General features: G+C 38.8%; 2 protein-coding genes across 2 annotated transcripts in view; both read left to right on the plus strand.

The window, feature by feature from the left end:
- Positions 1-1,677: 1,677 nt before the first annotated feature.
- capza1a (capping actin protein of muscle Z-line subunit alpha 1a) lies at positions 1,678-7,754 on the plus strand. The gene is made up of 10 exons (XM_034870221.1): positions 1,678-1,805; positions 3,377-3,440; positions 3,539-3,590; positions 3,706-3,769; positions 3,906-4,112; positions 4,197-4,276; positions 4,415-4,493; positions 4,584-4,655; positions 5,325-5,387; positions 6,835-7,754. Exons 1-10 carry the CDS (start codon positions 1,770-1,772, stop codon positions 6,973-6,975), a joined length of 858 nt encoding a protein of 285 aa, XP_034726112.1. The 5' UTR covers positions 1,678-1,769; the 3' UTR covers positions 6,976-7,754.
- A 1,029-nt stretch (positions 7,755-8,783) lies between these two features.
- The window catches only part of mov10a (Mov10 RISC complex RNA helicase a), a 17,361-nt gene continuing 13,544 nt past the window's right edge, over positions 8,784-12,600 (plus strand). Inside the window, exons 1-3 of the mRNA XM_034869059.1 lie at positions 8,784-9,366; positions 10,677-10,782; positions 10,888-11,060. Coding sequence (XP_034724950.1) covers positions 9,245-9,366; positions 10,677-10,782; positions 10,888-11,060 — 401 coding nt within the window. The 5' untranslated portion in view covers positions 8,784-9,244. The remainder of the gene's footprint in view (positions 9,367-10,676; positions 10,783-10,887; positions 11,061-12,600) is intronic.

Raw genomic sequence — 12,600 nt, forward strand, 5'->3', positions numbered from 1 at the left:
CAGGTCTCACATCAACAACCAACAGTAAAAATAACAAAAACTTTATAAAGAAGTTATATTCTGAATTTCAAACCTGTCATTGTCACGTATTTAAATAAGCGAGGGCACACCTGTCGATTCGGTTTCCTTTTGGCCCACATTCTAATTTCTTAAATTACATTGCATGCCTTAAAACATTTCATACATACAGTACATTTCTGCTACAGTTATTATGTATTTCTGCTATCATTGTTTATGCAAATATGAATAGCAGAACACATGTAGCCTATCCACACAAGATTTACTGAACACAAGGCAAAGAAATAAATAGGCCCTTTAAACATCATTGTTTAAAACAGTGTGCATAATGCATTTTGACATTCTCTAATATTTATCTGTGTTTATCTATATGTACTGTCACGCCAAACCATACGGCCGAACGGCTGTAGCTGATACTGGGTTGAGTAGTTGAGGGAATTCCTTCAGCTTGTGTTAAAAACAAACATAATCACATGTCACAGCATCAATCACAGCGGACAGCGCCGCTTGTGCCTTGCAGAAATGACCAGCTCTGCTGCATTACCACACAGGGAGCATTTATGCCAATTGGCTTGTCAACAATCTGCTCATACAGTGGCAGCCTGTTCTACTGCAGCAGCACCCTGCTCAAATCTTCTTCTGCGGGGACAGTCATCCTTCAGACTGATCCTAATGGTAGCAGAGTTGATTCTGCTCAACTTGTGTCCTCAAACTCCACATGTGGAGTGTCCATGGTCTCACCATTCGATTGGTTTTGAAGACTTTTTTCAATGTTCTGTGTACAATTTAGTTTCACTCTCTCTAATTAGTATTTTATCAAGCCTTTCTTTTGCAATAGCGTAGCAGTTCTATCAGGGATGGGAATCATCAGAGTCCACAGATACATTATCATTACTTATGTAACAATACGATATTATGGCGATTTTAAACATATTGCAATAGTCTCCAATATATTGCAATATATTATCTTTTCCCCCACTTCAAATTTTTCCAAATTTCAAATATGTTGCCAAAAGAAAACTTTATAAACATCTGTTTGTTCATCTCACTTCAATTGTATTGCTGCAAAATGGAATTGTCAAGCAGACATGTTAACCAAGACATATATAATAATAGATCAGTTTTCTTAATGTTCCTAGATATTGATATCAACACAATGTCGTAAAACCAAACAAAAAATTCATGCATTGGATGCAAATGCATTCAGGATTTCTAACCCTCACGCGACCAACTCTGACGTTAATTAACTGTCTTGAATAGTCCCGACCATCCATCTATCCCACATTACGTGAAGGCTTTAAGGTTGCCAGGTTGGGATAATGTCAGCTGAATTTTTACTCCGCAGTGCTGTGGAGAGGTCTGGCCATATACTGTAAATTTGGCTATATTTGTTTGAATTTGTTAATTATATACAGTATATGGGTCTGGCAAGCCAGACTAGCTTAGTTTGTATGTACAATTCAATTGTATCATATATAGCCTACATAAATTATGAGTTCATTCAAATACAAGTTTTCGTCATCAAGCATTCGAACATTAATTTAAGTTGTTTCTATTTCGTTCAATGTTTTGTACTGTATGTTCAGGACAACCCCCCCCCCCCCCCCCCCCCCCCCCCCCCCCCCCCCCCCCCCCCCCCCCCCCCCCACCACTAGGGCAGTTTGACTTGTTAGGCGTCTGGTTGCGTTGGGAGGAGTCACACATACCTGGCAACACCGACAGTCGCTTTGTTAACGCTTCAGTGAGCCAAGATGGCAGATTTCGAAGAGCTCAGCAATGAAGAGAAGGTATTAATTTACAAATTCATACTGTGATATATTCTATTAGCCTTAACATGTGTGCCTTGAACATATTAGTGCTTCATGAAACACTTACTGCAGCATGAATCGCCAGACGGACCGTATAAGGTAGCTGTTGGTGGAGCTCAACCAAGGCAGTGTTGTATTTGACAGTTTGCAGAGAGTTTGCATGTTGTGCCCAAATACATAATGTGAGTTAGCTAATTTACAGTGTGTGCGTCCGGCACATGGGATTAAAAATGACCTCCGCACGGCCGAGCTGGATGTCTAAATTTAACATGACTATTGAGTTTAGAATAAGTGAAAATGAGAAGCTAATGCTAAATGGGAGGAAGTCGAGCTACTTCCTGCATTTACAGTAAGGATGAGGACAGCATAACACCACCCACACCCAGTTTACTAGAACTTAATGTAGCTGCTTATACTTGTTTTGAAATCAAGCTGAAGTTAGTCAATCATGTAAGTCGAGTTTGCAGGTATTTAGTATTTAACTTGTATGCCTGCAACTTTTTGAACTAGATTCATGGGCAGAAGCAGTGTTTCTTACAGTGTTGCTGTGACTGGGGTAGCTCCCTCTGCCTCATGTTGCAACATGTTGTAAAATAATGCTTTGCATTCTTAAAACGGATGGTGTGACATGAGCCTACACCTCCCAGCATTACGACAGTGAACCTTTGAAATACACGCTAACAAGTCAGTGCATTGAAAGCATTGAAACCCACCATTTAAACCTTTTTATTAGCATCTTTATTTACCATCTCTTTCTCTATCAGGCACAAGCTCAGACTGTTGGACTGCTTTGTGGAGAATCAGAGTCTGAGCCTGGGCTTTGTGGGCTCTGAATGGAGCGACTATTTGGGCGTGTAGTTAAACTAGGTTAGTCATTGTTAGGCCCACTGCCCTTTCAGCTGTACAGCCCATTTGTAGGTCAGTGGCAGCTGCAGCCTGGAGGCCTGTCTGCCTGACAGACGGCATCACTGGTACAGCAACACTATGATGTGGCAGAGACTTTAGGATGTTGGACTGGTCAACTGTTATTCCGACTTCTCTATTGATGTTAAACTATGCATCCACCTATCTATGTCTATGTCCTGCCATATTGTTTTTAACTCTCCTCTAGCCAACCGTCCTTACTGAGGATATTACCTTATGAGAGCACTAGTACCTGCCACAACTTCTTCACCCTGTGCCTTTGACACCACATGCTTACACTTGCATTCTGGCTGCTAAGAAAAGCCCTAGGGTGACATCCCCTGCCTGCCATCTAAGGAGTGGCCAAAATAGATCTAACAAGCGGCCGAGAAGTTGCTCTCTGCTTCACTCTAGTGGCTGCTGGAAGGGTTTTCCCTTCTCATATACACCACCTGCAGTATCCTAAAGAAGAGAAAAATTGGCCTGATTTTCACAAAAAAACATACAGTAAATTTGGCTAGTGTTGGAGACTGTTGTTATTCTACCTTAATATAATTTCTTTTAATATGGGGGGAACTGAACCAATAAGTACTCTGTACTCAGTAATATTGGGATGCCTCTTAGTAAGATATTTTGTCTATTTCTAGGTCCGTATTGCAGCTAATTTTGTGATGCACTCTCCTCCTGGAGAGTTCAATGAAGTCTTCAATGGTGAGCCTAATTTGTGATTGACATCTGTAGGACTACCTGCATTTAAATGTACATAGAAACAATTTGTCAATGCTTTTCTTATGTTAACTCCTTTTCAGATGTGCGAATACTGCTCAGCAATGATAACCTTCTCAGAGAGGGCGCGGCTCAGTAAGTTTTATTATTATTATTTATGTAATAAAATCATATTCTGGATGTACGCAACTTGTGGTTGTATTCTTATTTATATGTATACATATATATATATATATATATATACACACAGTGCCTTTGCCCAGTACAACATGGATCAGTTCACCCTTGCCAAAATTGATGGATATGAAGATCAGGCAAGCTTTTTTTTCTTTATCATTTGCGTTTCTCATTAAACCTACTAAGATTTCATCCTTATTCAATTATTCATCATTAACGACCACGCCTGACTAACCAGATATAGTAACGGCAGGTTTTCTGTTTCTCCTGAAGGTTCTGATAACAGAGCATGGAGACCTGGGTAATGGCCGCTTTTTTGATCCACACAACAAGATCTCCTTCAAATTTGACCACCTGAGAAAGGAAGCCAGCGACCCCAAGCCCCATGAGGGTGAGGCAGCCCTCAGGTCATGGAGAGATGCCTGTGATTCTGCCCTGAGGGCCTACGTCAAGGAGCATTACCCCAGTGGAGTTTGCACAGTGAGATCACTCTCCCAGCCTGCACTGCCCTGTTCAGCACTACACACAATGAATCACCCACTCATCCTGTTTAATCTGCTTTAGGTTTATGGGAAAACAATTGATGGCCAGCAGACCATTATAGCTTGTATTGAGAGTCATCAATTTGAGCCTAAAAACTTCTGGTAAGTTGAGAGAGGACATGGATCTCATTTTAAACTTTAACCAAATTCATTTAGACAATTATATAATTATATTCTACTGTATGTCCATGTGTTTGGGATTGGATTTCAAGTGTAGTATTCTGCTTTTTCTGTTTCCAGGAACGGTCGCTGCCGGTCTGAATGGAAGTTCAGTGTCTCGCAATCTACAGCACAGGTGGTTGGAGTCTTGAAAATACAGGTAAATAAAGTAAATAACAAGTGTGGTATGAGCTTAGCTGTGAAATTAGTTTTTGATTCATCATTGTGTGCATCTCCTCTTTATTTCCAGGTACATTATTATGAGGATGGAAATGTGCAACTGGTTAGCCATAAAGATGTACAGGAAGCACTGATTGTGTCTGTAAGTATTTTAACATATTCCCTTTTTTCTATTTTAAAAACTGGGAAGCTGAAGATTCTTCTGTAACCATGTCTTGTGTCAGATAGGCCTGCACGATTAATCCTTATAAAATCCTGACCTCGATTCACCCTGTTCACGATTTAATTTTTAAATAACTTTGATTTTTTCCCCACTTTTGTTTATACTTTTTTTTTTTTAATGACTTCAATTCTCATTTAATTTTACGAGTTGACTGCATCACAAACGCTACTACTTTCTTCTGTGAGTTTTAAACATAGTAGTCTGTATAAAATAGGTTTTAAAGCGCTCCCAAGCGCTGCGATGCTCTCCCTTCTCTTCATTGAAGCCAACCATGGTTACAGTCTTGAGGTGATGCAATGTGCTATAGGTGCCAAAAAATCAGTTTTTAGTACTGCCAATTTGTTTTGTTTTGTCATGGTTCATGTGTGCAATAAACATTACACTTTGTGAGGAGAAAAATTGTGATATCAGTTCTAAGCTATGAAATTGTGATTCATATTTTTCCCTGAATCGTGAAGGCAACAGACAGTCAGACAACACTAAGTGGCGTTGATAATCCAGTAGCAAGTAGTACATAATTAAATGGACTTATGAGTATTTGTGTGTGTCTCAGTATTTTAATTAACCCACAAATGTATGTTTTGGCAGAATGAGAACCAGACCGCAAAGGATCTTGTGAAAATTATTGAGGATGCAGAGAATGAATACCAGGTATGAGATTGGCCCCCTTATGTCAATAAAAGGTTTTTACTATTGTGATCCAGAATACTGCAAATACTTTTATCTACTTTATTTACTTTTAACAATATCACAAAAAGTCAAAAAAGACACAAAAATGTTGATCATTCTCACAATCACATTTTCCTACTGTACCTGTCGGCAATAAAACTCATAAATCACTAAAAAAACATGTCCCGTATGTTACTGGAAAAACAGAATGAAATGTAATTCATTGAATCAATTGCTTTTTTTTTGGACACATTTGGCAAACTTCATTCAAACTTTACAACAAGTTGGTCCGACCAGGCAATGTGTAGTGACATCTTTGTAACCTCCAAGAGCCTCCGAGAGGCTGAGCCAGGGAACAATCCCCTGTATGACACGCCGTTTGAATAAGTCAGATCCACTCCGAGGTATGCGTTCAAAGATTTATTGTACATTGGAAAGTAGGAACAAAACATCAAACAAAATCCAGTTTCCTGAAAAATACTGCAAAAATGGAATAGATGAAGAAAACTTGTGATGAAACTGCAATAAACTTGCAACAGAAAGTGCAAAAAACCCAAACTCACCCCCTCTCAAGCCCTGCCATGCAGGTGCACAGGTGTATAAATAGAATGATTATCATCAGACCAACCCCATGATGTCCTACGTATGACGTAATAGGTAAAAACTATAAACCATAAACAAACATGATATACGTGTCTCCTATACAATGTGATTAGTCAACTAGACATTTAGAATGTGATTCAAATCACCATGACAGCATACCTTGCTCATCACTAATGTTACTCCACCATTTCCATAGTAACATCAATACTTTTAGAGTAAACTATAACTAGAATCATTTTTATTCATGATATTAAATCACAGTGGAACACAGGAACTTGAACTTAACCGCTGCATTTGCTGAAGCTCTCCAACATATTTATATAAGGAGATTCATCTGATTAAATACTTTTTATTTTTTTTATTTGTACAATGCTCTGGCGTTAACTGTTCTTGGAAAAGTCTGGATCACATCAGCTGTGCCGATAAGTCAATGGCATGGTGCTATGTTAAAAATAGCCTTCATATAAAGTCCATGGACATAGTAGCTGTTCATGGAAGAATAAAAAAATAAAAAGTGCCTCGGCACTAGTTGCATCACTGTCATGCCAGTAATGATGTTAAAGTACACCATCTTGTGTAATATTCTTATATATAGCTTAACTGAACAGCTATTCCAAATTTCAAACATCTGTCCGTATAATGGAAAATTAACACGCTTAAATCTTCCCAGTATGAACAACACTAAATAAAATTTGACTCAATTTCCACATCTCACACAGCTCAAACATGAAGTTTTCCTTCTGATAATGTCCAACTAACTGGCACTGACCGATGACATCGTGGCACAGAAAGCGTGACTGACGTACTTCTCTTTGTTGTCTTTCAGGTGGCCATTAGTGAAAACTATCAGACCATGTCGGACACCACGTTCAAAGCCTTACGCAGACAGCTCCCGGTCACCCGCACCAAGATTGACTGGAATAAAATCCTCAGCTACAAGATTGGCAAGGAAATGCAGAATGCTTAGAGAACAGAGGCTGTTAGGGTTCCGGCAAACAAATTGGGGAGAAGCTGACACGCTAACACGTGTGACGCAACGTAGCGTACCGTATGTCCTTCTCAAAGAGACATTTCATCACTGCTGGGGTTTTTGTAGAGAATGACAGTTTCCTTTATGCACTACGAGGGAATGCCTTCAGATTATAAGGACATTGGGTGATGTAACTGTCGCTCATTAGTAAACATATTTTTTAACAAATGATGCTTTTAGTAACACTGTGAAAGCTCGGGTCATCCCTGCTATTCAAGTTCTCAGTCGCATGTTAAACCCACAGTTTCTGATCCCTCAGTGCTTTCAAATGGACACATCCTCACAAAGCCCCTTGACTTTTATGAAGCAACTCATTTACACTTTCTGTATAACACAACTGATATTCTTTAAGAGCTTTCAATACCTCCTATAGTTTTTTTTTTTATTAACAGAGAGCAAATACTGTATGCAATTCGATGACTGATAGACACAATCTGTATAATGTATGCATCCCTCTCGAAGCGGGGTTGGAGCCAAAGCATAAATGTTACTTTCTTTTCCCCATTAACATTTTGTCTTCCCCCTTGAAGTTTAGTTCTTCCACTTTTTGTTGTTGTTGAGAGGCATTTTCGGTGATAATTCTTCTTTACTCCCCCTGGACTGATAAAGTATTGACGTGCCCACTGTTTGCCTTTAGCTTTTGCTATATTTTTTATACAAACTGTAAGTACATTTATTATTCATGAAATAAAACTATGATCCTCAAGCAATGGTAATAATTTGTGTTTTACATCATGTTTCTTCCGGACATTCTGTTCAATTACCTCAGCCCTGGATGCATGCATTTAGTAAAAATATGTGTGGCGGTGGCATTATCAAAATATGTAAATCCTGCTGTGTGTTGCAGACCAAATTTCATTGAGGGTTGCTTTATAATAAAGCACAGTATTCACTGTATTTGGTAAATTACATATATTTGCCTTACATTTCATGTTTCATGTCAATAACCGTATGTACATGAAAAATATTCTGCTGTTTCTTTGTGCACTGTGGACTAAGTATTGTGAACAATTATGAATATTCTATCCCTATTTTATTTTAATTAGAGCTGAAATAGTTAATTACATGATTCATAGATAATTATTACAGAAACTTAATTGATGATCGCTTACTTGTTCAAGTCATTTTTGAGGCAAAATAACAAATATTTGGTGGTTCCAGTGTGAGACCTGAATATATACACACACGCGCACACACACAGTCAAAAGTTTGGGGTCACTTAGAAATTTCCATTGCACTTCATTGTAGACAAATTACCATCTGAGATCAGCTGCATTGCTTTTTTAACCAGGGCAGCAGTTTTCAGATTACATTATGTGCTTACATAATTGCAAAAAGGGTCCTCCAATGTTTTCTTAGTTAGTTTTTTAAAATGATATCAGATTAATAAACAGAATGTGCCTTTGGAACATTGGATGAATGGTTGCTGATAATGGCCAATGTAGATATTGCATTAAAAGGTCAGCCACCCACTCAGATCAGCTGGTATTCTGTCTGTAATGGAGTGGTATGGAAATTTGTAAGTGATTCCAAACTTTTGACTGCTTGTGTGTGTGTGTGTCTATTACCAGTCATTAATATTCATTAAAGCTGTAATGAATCGTTATGCAGTTAGGTGTATTTGAGGATTGTGGACAAACAGATTGTATTATAAAATATTTAATAGGCCTTTACTTGAAATCGATGGAAAAGCCCACTCACATGACCCCACAGCCTGCTGTGAACCCATGAAGGAACAACAGCATAGTACTCGTCATAAACGTTGGAAAAGGACATTTAAACTTCAGCTAAACTTTGTATGGTGTATAAAGACAACACGGTCAAAGACAGAATAAGTTAAAGTTGTTTGTTTTTGTCTGTATTTTGTTCTGTAGCGGTGGTGTTTTCGCTTTCTTTGTGTACAACAATTGCAGACGCTCCCTTCCGGTGGACGCTGGTGACCGTTCACCAGCTCACATTTTGCGCTAAACTGCGCGAAATAGCTGATTAATATATCGCATGATGGGAGTTTTGATATAAAATTAATGATAATTTGATGCACGGAAAAGTTTAGTTTCTGCACATGTCGCGCAAAATACGTAACGTTAGCGTGTGGAAATGCCCAGCGCATTCAACAGAGCTTACTTCAGGTGATAGTCGGTGAGCGATGAACTTCCTCATGTGAGTCAGTCGATAGTCAGCAGGTCAGCAGCATCGGCACGTCAACATGTCGTCGCTTAAAGACGCTCTGGAATCCGGACTTGACTTCATTGAATTTCTGGGAGACAGAACATCCATCACCAGCAAAACGGAACTTCGGGAAATCTACAACTCTGAATTTAAGGGCAGGTAAGGGTGCAAAAACAAGCGCGTGTCACATGCAGTTGTTCAAGATGTCTGAGACAGACGAGTCGTGGCCGTTAACTAACGTAACCAGGAAGTCAACAGTCTAATTATTTTGCCTCTCTATTACATCCCGTAATTCACATTCTGTATCTTTTGTAACAGTACAGGGAACATTTTCTCTATACTCAATAACGTTACTGTAGGCTACCTAATTACATATATGTAGGCCAAAGCCTACTTGATTATTTCCATTGAATGCTAGTTCCTCTACTCCACTGCATTTCAAAAGTAAATATTGTGCTTGTTATATCCCTTTTATCTCTCAAATGATTTGAAAGGTTGAGGTACTTTTCAGATTAGATTTTTTTATTTTTATTTTGCCTCATGTCCAGTGAAAACAGATGTTGATTGTATGTTTCTGATAAACTGAAGGATGCAGTTTTCCACCGTGTGTTAAGACAATCCTCCCACTTTAAAGCTAAATTAAAAAAAAACTGTTGGTTCAGCTGGAAAATGCATCGTTACAAAGTTGAAAAATAGTTAATAGTTAGAATAATAGTTTTTATGACGCCATTAAAAGTTCTCACAGAAAAGATGCTAGGGACATGACAATTTTATAGAATATGATGCATTACTATAGATTAAACTGCCCAACAGTAAAGGAGTTAAGATAAGCACAACTTTAAGGTCTAATAAAAACATTTTACCGCACAATAAATCATTTTACTTTCATACTATACGTACTTTGTTCTGATAATAATACATACTTTAAGGTTCATACTTTCATATCTAATATTTTGAATTACCAGATTTTTCTAGCTGTTCTATTATTTGCCTTTACAAATAGAGTTATGGTACTGATGATTATTTATAAAAAAAAACAAAAACAAATTTATCATAGTTAACCCTATTATATTGACATGGAGGTATTTGGTTAAACATATTGCAGTATATGATGTATCCATATTGCCCAGCTCTAGTATTGTTCCAACTAAGTACAGCTGGTTCTAAATGAACGTTTGGCCACTGAACCCGAGCCGGCAGACTGATATATATTTTTTAATTATTCTTTTCAGAATAAGAAAACTTAAAAAATATGTCAGCCCCTTCAGTCTGTCTGCACTCTAAGGGTGTAACACACGCATATCACCAGTTAATTCCCTTTTTTTTTTTATTCCAGGCTGTGTATTATGCCACTCCCTCCCTCTAAGGGTGTGACACACACGCATATATCACCAGTTAATTCCCTTTTTTTTTTTTTTATTCCAGGCTGTGTATAATGCCTCTCCCTCTCTGCATGTTTATGTTTCCAGAAAAGGAATAAAGGACCCTTCCTTTTCCAGTGTCCTCTATGCCCTAGTGAAGTTCAACAAAGCCCGCATAAGACAGGGGACCATCTACATAAATGTCAAACCTCAGGTAAGATGAGCTGTCATTTCTCTAATGCTGTGAGGGAACAAGACTGGGCATGATTTGTGAAAATGCAAAAATAAATACATTTTTTTTTTTTTAACCTTGATGTAGATTCGAGTGTACTGTGACCAATGGAGGAGGCCCCGGGCCCCTCAGTCACCACCCAGTCCCAGCGCTAGCCCTCAGAAGTCAAACCCCTCTGTCCCCTCTACCCCCGTGACCCCTGTGCTGACCCCCAAGAAAAAGCTGGCTACACAAATCGTTCGCAAGTTAAAAGGGAACTGGTAGGTTTGATTTAGTATGCATTTTGTATAATGCTGTAAAATATTTCACTTAGCCTACTTATGTGAGAAAGTTTGACAGGTTGGGTCAAGTAAAGTCACATTTTTATTGTCAGCCCGTCTATGTGCAGTAACATTACATTTATTAGTCCAGGGTCTCCCCCTGTCTTGTGTCTGTCTATGTGTGTGTCTGTTTATGTGCATGTCTGTCTCTGCATGCATTATTTGTAATCTGTGGGCATTACTCTTTCTGTTGCGTTGTGCGTGTGTGCGTTGTGCGTGTGTGCGTGTGTGCGTGTGCGTGTGCGTGTGTGTGTGTGTGTGTGTGTGTGTGTGTGTGTGTGTGTGTGTGTGTGTGTGTGTGTGTGTGTGTGTGTCGTCTTTCATCTCTGTATGTTTTGTCCCTGGGAAACTTTTTTTTATGTTCCAGTGTTTTGCCTGTGATTTGTTTGTGATTTTTATTTTTTAATTTGTAGAATGAAAATAAAAACATTTGATCACAAAAAAATATAAAAAAAAGAAGAAGAAATTGTCCAGAACTGTCGTGTGACAATAACAAAACATGTGCAAGCTTATAACACGCAACATCAGGTGCATTTATGTGAATGTTAGGAGGGTGTTGAGTGTGACTACATTAAGGAACAAGTTGTACCAGCAGAGGGTTGAAGAGTCCGTGAGAGAGGCTTTTTAGGGTCAGGGTTATTGACATTACGTAATACAAGCTTTCATAATGAAATGCTACACATACAAACAATATGTAAAAACATTCTCAAATATTATAAATTAGGATACATTCAAATAAAATATGCTGTAAAATGGGCCTGCACTATTAATCCAATTTTAATCACAGTCACGATTTTGGCTTCCCACGATCAAATTTGTGTGATTGAGCGATATTTTAAATGGGTCATTCTGTTAATGGAACGCTCCTTTTTTTTGCAAAGCCAGTCTACTGCTCTGTAAACCACTGTCTGATCAATGTGCCAATCAGAGTTGTTCCCTCCTCCTCGCAGCCTAGTTTCTAGATGGTGACAGTCCCGGAAAATTCCACAACAGACAGCAGTCAGTCATACGTCGGTCACAAGGTTTACCAGTTTACCAGTAAACGCAACATTTTGTCCTGTCTGTTGTTTTTCAGACAACAGCAGTGAACAGTGCTAGTTTGTGTCTGTTAGCTCACCAGGCTCTAGGGGTGCGACTAACATTTTTCCTCTATGTCGCACCGGTGCACCTAAAGTCCTCGTATCCACTGCCTCTCCACAAACAAAGCAATGTTGTTTATGTTGATACATTTTAATTTTGCTTTACATGACCCATTTCTTCTGTAAAGCCGTGCCTGTGTTTGGATCTCTTCTCTTGGGCTGAATCCTATTTCCCCGTCTTACCCCTACACCTTGGCCCTTACCCCTACCCCTTGGACCTTGAAACCAAGGGGTAGGGGTAAGGGGTGAAAACATACTCCTACGAAATGGGACACCACTTGGTGACATCACCATACAGTACTGATCACAAAGTTCCAAGATGCCGTCTCTGTCTGTTGATT

Source organism: Etheostoma cragini, chromosome 4, assembly GCF_013103735.1.
Source record: "Etheostoma cragini isolate CJK2018 chromosome 4, CSU_Ecrag_1.0, whole genome shotgun sequence".
In the NCBI taxonomy this organism is placed as follows: Eukaryota; Metazoa; Chordata; class Actinopteri; order Perciformes; family Percidae; genus Etheostoma; species Etheostoma cragini.

Excerpts from the sequence above, each read along its gene's own strand:
- capza1a (XM_034870221.1), top strand. The coding sequence starts at position 1,770 with ATGGCAGATTTCGAAGAGCTCAGCAATGAAGAGAAG. Across the intron at positions 3,591-3,705 it reads CTCAGAGAGGGCGCGGCTCA|TGCCTTTGCCCAGTACAACA; the intron begins GTAAGTTTTATT and ends ATATACACACAG. Across the intron at positions 4,656-5,324 it reads AGGAAGCACTGATTGTGTCT|AATGAGAACCAGACCGCAAA; the intron begins GTAAGTATTTTA and ends ATGTTTTGGCAG.